Source organism: Elaeis guineensis, chromosome 1, assembly GCF_000442705.2.
Source record: "Elaeis guineensis isolate ETL-2024a chromosome 1, EG11, whole genome shotgun sequence".
In the NCBI taxonomy this organism is placed as follows: domain Eukaryota; kingdom Viridiplantae; phylum Streptophyta; class Magnoliopsida; order Arecales; family Arecaceae; genus Elaeis; species Elaeis guineensis.
In genome coordinates, this window is record NC_025993.2 from 166031155 (window position 1) to 166043616 (window position 12462).

A 12462-nucleotide genomic window follows, 5' to 3' on the forward strand; every position below is an offset into this window, starting at 1 on the left:
ATTAAACAAATACAAGAAGAACTCATCACTCAATCTTTCTACAAAGATATCTTAACAAAAAATCTCAAAATCCTCACAAAAACTCTCTAAAATCTCTTTTGAAGCCTTTCTACACGATCAGACGGCTCGTCAATCAGAGCTATATAAGTTCCAGAATCATCAAAATAGTATTTCACTCGGATATCGGGCTCAAATCAAACCCTAGATCAATTCTAGACCGTCCGATCATGATCGGCTTGTACCAGAGCTGTCCTATCACGTGCTACAGTGCCCAGATCAAGCCTAATCACTGTTGGAATGAATATGGGCTGTTGGATCTTCACCGGATTAGCTCACAAATGTTTGATCACACCAAAACACAACCCCCACAGTCCTGATTAAACTCGGGATGAGTCCTAACTGTCCGATCCCAACCGATGCTTCTTTTAACCATCGGATTGCGCACCAGACCACCATGGACTATGAGAAATGCGTGGGGAATGCTTTCGATCCATGGTGGCCTCATAAACTATGAGAAATGGGTGTGAAATGCCTTGAACCATGCATGGACCATGCGGTTGGTCCACAGCGGTCGCATGGACTGCGCAATCCCATGCGGTCCATCGTGGGCCTGGGTCGCGCCCACTCGTCTGCGTGCTAGGCCGTGCGTCTGCTTGCTGGCCTGCAGTCGGCCCGTGGGCCCCTTCGATGGCTGTGGGCCGTACCAACTGCTCCCAGGCTTCCTTCGCGTGTATTTTCACGGTTTGAACTCTGTTTGGACTGTTTTTGGGCTCGTTGGATTTCGTTCGTCATTCTGGACTTCGTTCTGGGCTTATTATGGATCGAATGTTGAGATATTTTTCCCAACAAGGTCGACGCCGGTGAGGGCATCCGTAAGGGGAAAAATGATGACGGAGACCGGCAAGAGGCGGGTGTCTCGTGAGGAAGAAGACGATGGTGGAGATCGGCGTGAGGTAGGCGTCCATGAAGGGGAAGGTGATGATAGAGACGGGTGGGAGATGGGTGTCCGCAAGGGAGAAGGCCGACGCTGGTGAGGGCATCCGTAAGGGGGAAGGCGACAGTGAAGACCGATGGGAGGTGGGCATCTGTAAAGGCAATGATGATGGGAAGGAAGGCGATGGCGGTGATGATGGAAAGGAAAGCACTTGAGGAAGATCGGAGAGGAAGGTCGATGCTGGTGACGATGGGAAGGAAGGCAACGATAGAGATTGATGGAAGGTGGTGGCGGTAGATCAGGGAGAAGTCGGAGTGAACCAGGGCAAATCGTGGAGTATATGCATGGTGGACAGCGCACAATCAAGAATCGATGAAATACAAGGGGTAATGTGGCGTGTTATCCACTGTGGGATTTTGCGCAGTCCAATTGCACCTGATCTACAGGAAAAAAATGAAAAAAAATCAAGTGTGAACTGAGGATATTTTAGTCATTTCATCTTTTCGGTTAATATTGTTAGATCGGAGACAGACAATTGGGGTATTTTATAATATTTTTAAAATTTTAGTGGGTGGTTGAAATTTTTTTCTTTTGGAATCTAAGTATAAAATGATTAAATTTTAAGAGTGCCTCTGTAATTTTTTTTTTAAATTAATTACTCAATTTTCTGATAAAATAATATTTTTTTATAATTTTCTATATCTTCACCGTCGGCGTCACAATTCTTCCGTTTTTCCGGTCCGCACACCCAAAACCAAAGCGGTTTTGTCAAAGAAAACTACCAATGTTGTTCTTTTTTATATATATATATTTACAATGACGTGGGTCTCCGGACCATGCGAACACTGGTCAACCAGTATTGTACCTTGTGACCACCCATACGTGGGAATTATTGCCATCTAAATCATGCCATACAAGCTTCTGCTCCCGCGAAAGAATGCCTTTGCAATGTCAGAGAAATAAGATCATTAAACTTTATATAATAAAAGGACATTATATTTTAGTTGAAAGAATAACTGGGTGAAATAAATGGAGAGAATAAAATGCATTTTATATGTGCTAAATTTTGACATAGTTCAAACTTTTCGATAAAGATAAAATTGTCCTCCTATTTTTTCTCATGTGCTCATAGGACAAAACTGGACAAAACGGTAATCGAAGGGAACGAGGCTGCGGTATAAGTTTATCCAAAAAAAATGCTGGAATAAAATTATACTATGTTGGCTCTCACCTAGCCCCAACATGTTATGAGCCTCTATTTTGTGATTTTTTTGGTGTTCAGCAAGAATCTCCCTCTAACGAGGAGATATCTTCTACTTACTCCGCACCCAAACAGGTCTGAAGCAGTGGTCCAACACCATCGACACTGCTCCCCTCATGTGCATGGCATATCCACCTGAAAGACGAGTAAATTTCATTGCAATCATGATATCATGTCATCATTATAACAAATCAATCAACATTCAGAAATAGATGAAATACAAAAGAGTAGTGTGGGATATTATCTATGAAAATCGATGAAATACATGGCAATCGATAAAATATAAAGGTTTTCATTAATTTGTTATAGATTTGACGTAGTATCACCATTGTAATGAATATTTTTTCCTAGAAAATAAGATAGTTCATTCAACCATGGAGATTTCATTGATGACTTGGAACAGGACTTCAAGGATAGGTGAGATATCTTAACAAAAGGGGAAAAAAAAAAGAAGAAAGATAGGTGAGAACTTAATACGGAAGATAGGTGATTCGACCAGCACCTCTCAAGTCTTTATTTGGATATTATTTTGTTGAGCATGACTCCTCTGCAGTGCACTATAAGAGGGTGATGTATCGTATATATCGTCCATCATAAAATGGATGACTATTTATAACTACAGACCATATGACATATGTCATGTGCGGCCACATGCAGCCATCCAATAATATGTATGGTACATTGCATAATGCAGTGCATTATGAGAACCGTAGAGAATCTGTGCTCTATGTTGTCTCCATTTTGATTGGTTTAACATGTGCAATGTTCCAAAGAAAACGTCTGCATAGTTCGCTCGCTAAAGATTTCCGTGCAAACATATATGGTCGGTGCATCACCGTGGAAATGGACATGGCTAGCGTGAGAAACCATCAAAACTAAAGAGGTTAGATTGGCTGAGTCTAGGTGGGAAAAGAAAGTCCTAGGGTCAAGCCCTTCACCTCACACATCCAAGATTTCAACGGACACGTTTTGAGTGAGTAAACAGTGTCCGAGCTTGAAGCAAATTATACACCACTAAACATGCCTTGCTATCTTGTCTGCATCGAGATCTAGAAAACACATGGTTTTTTCAACGTGCTAGCGGGAGAATTCACGGCTGTCCAAATTCTATATGGTAGGCCTCAAACAAAATGGAGAATTTCCAACTCAATAAGGTTACCCATGAAGACCTGAACTCAATTTGAGTTATTATAGCCTAGGTTTGATCTAAGGACCTATTCTAATATTCTTGCAAGAATCAAACACCTTCGTCACTCTTCCCGAGATCTTCTAAATGCCCATCGAAGTCCCGGTCTAAACTCTAGCTAGTGCGCCTACTATTTTGTAGGGACGAAAGAAGCTTAACTGAAGATCTTTTTTTTTTCTCTTCCTAAGAAATTTGGACCAACGGAGAGAGGAGTGTTGGATTCATACAGTCTATATTCAAATAGGCTTCGCAATGTTTTTTGGTTCATGCAAACATGCCCTAAGTTGTAAATTTAACCTCCGTATGATCATTGTTTTTTTAAGTCTACAGCTTTTGTGCATTAAACATGCCCAGAGTCAAAAAAGAAAAACTGATATCAACATTTCTCAGCTAGCCAGATTTAGAATTGATTTTACTATGTTGGCAGAGGATGTTTTCTTCCCCTGTTCTTCTCTTTCTTCCTCTTCTCATCATTGAAGTTTTAAATTACAACTTGCTACTTTCAATCCAATGTAAGCCTCACTTATGAGTCAATGTGTTGATTTGTTGGCCACCATGATTTTCCTTGTGTAGCTCAACGTTATCATACTCCAGCCAACCATCCTTTTTCATTGATCTAGTGAGTTCGTTTTCATATAGCTTTGGACATGTTTGGATATTCTTACAGAAATATTCTACAGAATCGAGACCGTTGGCCTACAGAAATTTCCAAAGTATGAGATCGTTGGCATGAACTTATTTCCTACCTTTGTTCAGATAACATTAAAATATCAGTAAGTTTTAGTATAAGTGCATGTTGGAGGATCAAATGCAATTTGGGTCCCACGTTAGCTAGAGCAAGCCCAGCCAAGCAGGGCATGAACGGCAGTATCTAATTATGCATTTAACGTCGTACATCCCACGTGGTGGGGAAATCTAAGCAAATCTCCCATTGGATCCTCGCTAGGGAGCAGGTAAAGGTTAGTCTCCATCAGCTGATGGGTACTGGTCACCTAACGCAGCCATAAGCTTCGAGACAGCAATTGCAGCCTGCATCTTGGAAAAGTCTTAACCTGCCCAACAATTTGAGAAAACAAACATAAAGCAAAATTGTCATTATATTTAAAATTACTTATACCGAAAATAAATAATTTTAGAAAAGCCATCACGATCTCTCATTTGTTCTTGCCTTCTTTTTCTTCATGGACAAAGACACCCTCAACCTGAAGTCATTCCATCATTCTTTTTCTTGTGAGTCTTTACATAAATTTAGGCAGATGAAAATAAGAGTGTCTTGTGGCACAACTAGTCTTGAAGGAACGACTTCTTATTTATGCTTTTCTTATTTATGAATTAAATTAGGTCTGGCAAAGGAGGAATAAGTGACAAATAATTATTTTGATCAAACCTGCTTGTTGTCAGAATAACAATTTCGAGTGAGAGTCCGAATAGCTTTATTAATTGCTGTAATGAGGCCTTCTATTGTTCTCCTTTCAAGAATTCCCTTCACCCTGGAGTTATTATATCCAGGAAATTAGAAACCCAGCAAAGCAGGAAAAAACGAACAATATTTCCAAAGGTTAATTATATTCTAGTTATTCCACAAATTATCACCTACTTTGCTTGGTCTAAAATTTCCAGAATAAGATGTTTGGGTCCATGGAAAAAGGCGCAGGAACGGAAGTGCTATATCTCATTTCAGCCCCTTGCCTCCCTTTTCAAATAGTCATTACAAAAACAAGTTTGACCGTTTGAGTAGAACAATTATTCGTCGCTTATTCCAGCTTCCTTTAAACTAATGCGGCACCTATATTCCCGCCTCGTCTAAGCAAATCCACTTGTGCGTTGGCTTGCGCAATCCCGAACCACTCGTCTAAAGCTGGGCTTCTCTAAGGCGACGGATTAAGCCCAAAAACTTAGACTGGATGTGGGCTTGAATATTAAGTCCATTTGTTTTTCGGACCGAGCTCCGATAGTTATTAGCCCGGCTAGAGCCCGAACTCAAATCAGAACATGGTCTGATATGGAGCCCAGCTTTAGGTTTGAAATGGAGTACGAAATCAGGCCCAAGCAAGTCTCAAACCCTTCATCATCTTTCCTTAAATTTTTAAGCTCACATTTCAGCTTCTATAAATTCTTCTGAACACATAATAGTTAGATACAATTTAAGACATATTAAAATGATTGGAGTTATGAAATATCAATAAAAGCTGTTTGTGTTGCAACGAATTATGGTCCCTCCGCAAATTAGGGCCAGCCCAATTAGATTCGGGTCGGGTCTAGACTTGGACTCGGGCTGGGTTCGGATCTGGATTTGTTCTAAAAATTTTCAGATCTAAGCCCAGGCCGAAGCCGAAAAAGGGATTTAGGGCCGGGCTCGGATAGAGGTCTGGATCAGCCCAGCCAGCCCATTTCCAGCCCTGCTGCTTCTCTCCCTTCCTTATGTCTCCTTGCACGTTTCGCCTGAGCCTATCCTCGTCCTCTGCCTTCGCCCCGAGAAGGGCAATGGCTGGTACTATCACCCTGGCTCTCGAAGTACACTTCCCCAAACCCATATCCTTTACTCCCCTTCACCCTATCTCTTCTCAAGCTCCTCCTGTCCTTTTCCTCTTCGTCAAACACTCCTTCTCTACTCCCAGTATCAGCAGTAGCAGTTGCGGCAGTAGAAGAAGAACTCAGCAGACCTCTCGCTCCTTTCTTCTTCCAAGTAAGCAACCAATGGATTACCTCCCTCTTCCCCTCTCCCTGTCTCTTTTGTGGTATATTAATTGTTTTTTGTTGCATATCAACTGGTTGTCGAATTGCCTTGCTTTGTTCTGTGGATTATTTTTTATCGATGGACTCCATGTTCAGATCACTTTCTTGTATGCCCTTGTTTCTTTTGGTTCGCTAATGATTTGTCCATGTTATTCTTTTCCATGGGCTTATATAAGGGGAAATTTGAAATAGGCTAAGAGAAATTTGGAAGCTTTGGCCTTCTGCAGCGTTTTTCTCCCCTTCTTCCTTCGTTGGCGGAGGAAAACATTGAGCTACATTCGCAGTATTTCTTTATTTTTCTTTTTCTTTTCTTAATTCTTTTTTTTTTCCCTAAAGAAAGCTACATAAACAGTATTGTCAAGCATTATCTCAGTTATTTAATCAGTTTCATGTGCCCTTCTTTTACAGTAATTACTTTTCCATGGTTCCATTGGAGAATTACATTAAACCGAAGATGCTTTTTTTCTATCATTGTTAGATTCATGCATCTTTGTCGAAATAGTGTACTCGACAGCTATCTATTTCCATATATCATATTTTCTTCCTTCATCCGTCCTGAAGTATTGTTGTTCTTCAATCACTAAAACAGATGTGGCAAGTTGTATTCACTATAGCATGACTGTAAAACAATTATAAATTAGCATATGCTGAATTTTATATGGACTTATGTCATCAGATTATAGTTGAAAAGGCAGATGCTCTGATCTTGTTTATGTTTTCCCCATCTGTTCAATATAAATTAATTGATTCTCATGAATACCTAAAAGTAGAGCGGAAAAAAAAAAAAACTCCAGATTGTGTGGCAAGTGATGCTGGCATTGTCCATGTGGAGGAAGCTGAAGTCGAAGTTGCAGAAGGATACACGATGACTCAATTCTGTGACAAAATGATTGAGTACTTCATGCATGAGAAACCACAAACAAAGGATTGGAGGAAGCTCTTGGTGTTCAGAGATGATTGGAACAAGTACAAAGAGAGCTTCTTTGAACGGTGCCAAGTACGTGCAGAAACTGAGAAAGATCCAGTGATGAAACAAAAGCTGGTTGGTCTTGCCAGAAAAATGAAGAAGGTATCACATTATTGATTTTACTTGGTTTTCGTGAAGTGTAATTTGTTGGAATTTTAAAGGAAATTGTGGATGTTCATTTCTTCATCATGTAGGCTAGAAGATAATCCATCTGAAATATAGAAATATGTGCTATGGCACTAAAAATTGTATCAAATTTTGGAGTGAATTTTGCAGATAGATGATGAAATAGAAGATCATATGGAACTTTTGAAAGAGATACACGAAAGCCCACAAGATATTAATGCTGTTGTTGCAAGAAGGCGGAAGGATTTCACTGGAGAATTTTTCCGTCACCTTAACGTTCTTTCAGACAGTTTCGACAGCTTGGAGGATCGAGATGGTAATCAAATCAGAGTGCATGCAAAATTACATTAATGCTTAAATTGGTAAAGGTGGACTAGTGTTCTTAAATTTTGCATACAGAACTCAATTTTCTTACTAGTTTCACATGTTTTCTAGTAGCTTTGCAGGACACATGTCCGCATGCTTGTCTATTAGGTTTTTAAAAACATCCCATTACTGAGGTTGCTGGGTCTTAAGAACTTTAAACACAGCCTCATCCCCTTCAGGGCCTCCCCCTCGATTCCTTTGAGATTTTAGATGTGCATCTTTATCTAGAAGAAAATCAAGGTCAACATGAATGCACAACAATCTGTAATTATTGTGTATGCATTTTTGTGCATCTAACTAGTTTAAAACTCAAATTTGTGTTTTCCTTTTTTCTTCTTCTTCTTTTTTTTTTTTTTTTTTTTGTCTTGAGCAGCAATGGCTAGGCTTGGAGCTAAATGTTTGTCTGCAGTCCGTGCATATGACAATGCATTGGAGCAGATAGAGACATTGGATGCCGCTCAGTCAAAGTTTGATGATATATTGAATTCCCCTTCATTAGATGAGGCATGTGAAAAGATAAAGAGCTTAGCTAAGGCAAAGGAACTTGATTCATCACTGATTCTTCTGATCAACAGAGCTTGGGCAGCAGCAAAAGAATCTACAACCATGAAAAATGAGGTGACAATTTATGTTAAAAATACAGAAGATTTCTGTTCTCAAATTGCAATTGAAAACCAGATATTCTACATCCTTATTTCGTTGTCACTGAATTCATAGTTAATTGTATAGATTCTATGGGTTTGTATGTCAGCTCATCCTAGACTTGAGTAATATGATTTGGTGGATAGATTCTTATGTTTATAAATACCAGTGTCACTAGTTATTTTTCAAAAAAAATGCTGCTGATTAAGACCCCATTCAGCCAAAAGTTTGCTGTGGCATAGTTCCACTTATAGCAGTTTTTTGTATCAAAAATCGTAAGATACTGCAGAGTGCAGACTTGTTTCTGTGACAAGATTTGTCTCACAATCTGATATTAATTAGAAGTCAATCATTTTTCCTTCTTTTATTTAAATTTTTCTCTTATGTAATCCATTGTTACCTAGAAACTTTAGCATCGGTGTATTTTCATAGGTGACTTAAGTATTTTTGCCATTACCCAATTATAGTTCTGGCAATCTAGGGTCTTGGGAGGGGCAAACTGAGCTTAGACCTGAGGCATTTTTTTGTACAAAGTGGCTGCCCTAGGACTTGGATGCTTGCCATTGTGCTTGTCAGCCCAAGCCTTTTACCATTGCACTAAGCAATGGCCCCTAAGTGACTGGAAGCATCTGAACTTAATTGTATATAAACTAGACTGGGAGACTTTCATACAAAGCAGATAGTTAAATATTATATGGAACAGATATGTATAGTTGTGCAAGCTGACTCGAGTAAGTCTGTTCAGAAGAAAGACAAGCAATTTCATTGAGATGAAAAAAATGTAGTCAAGGTGGGATTCAAACCCAGTCTCTTGTGTAACCACCAAGTGATATTACCAGCTTGCAAGATGGCATATTAACTGACTCGGCTAAATTTACTACTCTATGTAATAAAATTTGCATGCATGCCATCTCACATATGGAGAAAAGAGAAAAATATATGAAATTATCTTAAAATCATTGGGCTAATATTACTTGGCACTTGATGTAGTTGAAAACTGTTGTTATTTGAACTAAAATATCCATTCCAAGAAGTTTTATCAAGTTTCAATACTTTTGACTGAACTAAGCAATCAGTCCACTCATGGAGCACGAAAGAATGCCGTCACATGTCATGTCATGTCAAAATGTTGAAAGCAAAGGCACTCTATAATTCTTTTAACCAGAAGAGGTGGCTAGGTAATACTGCTACTAGGAGGTATGTAGCTATCAGACACCTCGTGAAGTACAGAAGAGGGTGATGGAACAAAACCAAATAAATACAGCAATAATTTTATAGAACCAATTTGGAATTATGCTAGGAATTCAACAATTGAGGCTACATTTCTTGTTTAGGCAAAGCATAGGAGGTAGAAAGCTTTATTAAATAGATAAATAATTGTGTATGAACTTGTCAACCTGAAAAAAAGCATATTGCAGAGTTCTGCAACTATCATGGGAGGTAAATCAGAGCATTATGAAACCAAGAATGGGGACCATATGTTCAGACTGGAGGCTTTGTGTTTGTGTAAAATCTGTTCTTTCTTAGGAAAGACAAAGGGATAAGAAAGCTTGTATGTGATACCGATGTCAACTAACTTAAGTTACAGTCCCTAATTGGTCCTGCAGTTGTTATTTCAAAACAGTCTGATTTTGCCACCATCTAACATCTTATTGCAAAGCTAAGGGTGAATTTATAACATCTGAAGAAAGTAGAAATCAGTTCTAATTTCACTAACCCTGTGCTGTGAAGCCATCCTGTAACCATGATATTGCTTCATTATGGTTATGACTCCAGTCAGCCATCTGGATGCTTGCTTGAGGTATAGTGGCTTTGAATCTCCTAGCAAGTGATTTTTTTTTTTTTTCACAATATTGAAGTATCAGCTAACATGGTTATGCTTCTGTAACCTTATTAGATTATATTTTGGTTAATCTTCAGGTTCTTTCTTGCTAGTGTTTGGTAACCTTTTTTAACTCAAGAAGAAAAATGAAAACCAGCTTAAAACTCATTATACTTTTTTTCTTGGCTCTGCAAAGTATTCATATAGAGCCAATTATGTATCTAATTATTCACATCAGTCCATCAAAACATGAAGAACTAAAAGAGCAATTAATCGATATTTTTCCCTTCTGTCTGTTTATTTTTTTTTTTAATACCTCATAATGTCAGTTGGTATGCCAGTGTCTGTTACATAAGTATGTTTGAATCCTGCAGGCTGTAGAAATAATGCATCGTATATATAAAGAGACAAATAGAAGTCTTAAAAGCATTGCACCGCCAGAGATAAAGCTTCTCAAGCACCTGTTGAACATCACAGATCCTGAAGAGCGATTTTCAGCACTAGCTACTGCTTTCTCTCCAGGAGATGAGCATGAAGCCAAGGATGTTAAAGCTCTGTACACGTAAGGCAACTTATATTAGAAATATGTTGACTGATGAGTGGCATGGCTCATTCCTTCTGAAAAATATATTACAACATGCTTTCTCAGGAAAAGAATACCTCTGCACTTGGGGAAGCTTTTATGTTGTCTAGTCTCTCTTATTGCTGCCATTTAAGAACTTTTAGATGGAAAATTTACTACTTTTTAAAAATATATATATATAGAAATTAATTTGCATAATTGGCCTGTAAAAGCTGTAATCCCAAGCTATACAAGTTCATAAGATTTATTCTTATAATTCATTAACAGTGTATGTTCCCACAATACTATTGATCCTCTAGTAGTTTTGCACCTCACATTGCCAATTTTCTGCTTATAATTGTGGTAGTACTGGTATGATCTCAACCAGTTTGAAAACCATATTTTGACTCGAAATCTATGACTAATAATCACTATAGTACTTATTATGTATTTAAGTTGGTCTATATTGTCATGTGAAACTGATCTCTTTTGTTTTGTTTTTCTCCTGGCTCAGAACTCCGAAGGAGCTGTATAAATGGATTAAGATCATGCTTGATGCCTACCATCTTAACAAAGAGGAGACTGACCTGATGGAAGCCAGGCAGATGAGTGATCCTGTGGTAATTCAGAGGCTTCTTATTCTCAAGGAAACGATCGAGGAAGAATACATGAAGCGACATTCGCAGACAGAAGAAGACCCAGAATCAAAAGAGTGAAACCTATCTATCAGTCGTCATGTCAGTTATAATGTGATATATCAATGGTTCCTTTCAAGTTTGATCCTACATTGATGAGGGAGATAGCTCTAAATATTGGAGCAGCCTCACCATTTGACCTATGAGGAATGTGATTGTGTGGGTCTTTGCTCCAGGTGCTATTGTGCTTGCTTTTATCTTGATGAGATTTGTCCAGAGGGCAGCTTTAGTTTTCCAGATGTTGCAGAGTGGATGCCTGATGAGGCTAGTTCAAGAAAAAAAGTGTGTTGATAGCTCTCTGGCTACTCCCTGCAATGTAGTCATTAAGTTTCTGACATGTACATCTACTTATTTTGTGCTACCAATCCCACCATTAGGCATAAGGATGTGGCCCTCCTCTAAGACTGGACTTTCTGTCAAGCGTTCCAATTGAATGCAGGTTTGTATGTATTTGTGCCCATAGACTGGATACAAACATTATCTTATATGATTGTGGAGGCAAACTATGACTTTGCTTTCTCCTGCTTTAAAGTCATAATTTAGGAATATATGGTTGTTTAAAGTCGAAGACTCAAAATCTGCATGATAGGTGCTTCCTCTACAAGCTTGATATTCATATATTTTAAAGAGATTCAGGCATGGTGATCCCACTTAAAGGTAGATCGACTATAAGTCTGGTAAATGGTGGCTATTATTCTCTTGTAGATTCTGGCCCTTTTCTCTTCTTTCCTTTCTTCTTTTTTTTTTTTTTTCTTTCTTTCTGAGCATTTTCTCTTTTGTCGGGAAAGGAGTCAGCCATCAAGATCAAGCAGCCCTTGAACATCATGGTGGCGATGCCACTGGGAAGTAAATCCGCAGCCTCCCGAAGATTGTAATCCATAATGAGCTAGGGATACTTGTGATGCATTTGAGCCTCCATGAGACTGTAACACTGGTAATTTATATGAGAGTCCCCATGGTTCCTTGGAGACATCATGGTAATGTTAAGCTTGTGACTATGAAATCAACTAATGATGTCTCTGCTCTTATGTAGTTTCTCCTCACTATTATTTATGATCCATTGCTGTTGCCCAGCTATGCAACCCAAGAAGGGGGGGTGAATTGGGTTTTTAAAAATTTTAAGCTTAACTAATTACTGATGATGAATTGAGAAGAAAGACTTTAA

At 38.7% G+C, this 12462-nt stretch overlaps 1 protein-coding gene across 3 annotated transcripts; it reads left to right on the plus strand.

Moving 5' to 3' along the window:
• Positions 1–5787: 5787 nt before the first annotated feature.
• Positions 5788–11835, plus strand: LOC105060310 (uncharacterized protein At4g37920). Of its 3 annotated transcripts, none has more exons than XM_010943977.4 (6): positions 5788–6067; positions 6912–7186; positions 7361–7526; positions 7950–8194; positions 10415–10602; positions 11117–11835. In XM_010943977.4, exons 1-6 carry the CDS (start codon positions 5803–5805, stop codon positions 11316–11318), a joined length of 1341 nt encoding a protein of 446 aa, XP_010942279.2. In that variant the 5' UTR covers positions 5788–5802; the 3' UTR covers positions 11319–11835. The 3 variants fall into 3 exon arrangements, with proteins under 3 accessions (XP_010942279.2, XP_073103329.1, XP_073103330.1); XM_073247228.1 differs by having other exon boundaries at positions 5819–6067; positions 6885–7186; XM_073247229.1 differs by having other exon boundaries at positions 5819–6067; positions 6888–7186.
• The last annotated feature ends 627 nt before the right edge of the window (positions 11836–12462 follow it).

Coding starts and splice junctions, on each gene's coding strand:
- LOC105060310 (XM_010943977.4), top strand. CDS start 5,803: ATGTCTCCTTGCACGTTTCGCCTGAGCCTATCCTCGTCCTCTGCCTTC. Junction 7,187..7,360: donor TTGCCAGAAAAATGAAGAAG/GTATCACATTAT, acceptor TGAATTTTGCAG/ATAGATGATGAAATAGAAGA. Junction 8,195..10,414: donor CTACAACCATGAAAAATGAG/GTGACAATTTAT, acceptor TGAATCCTGCAG/GCTGTAGAAATAATGCATCG.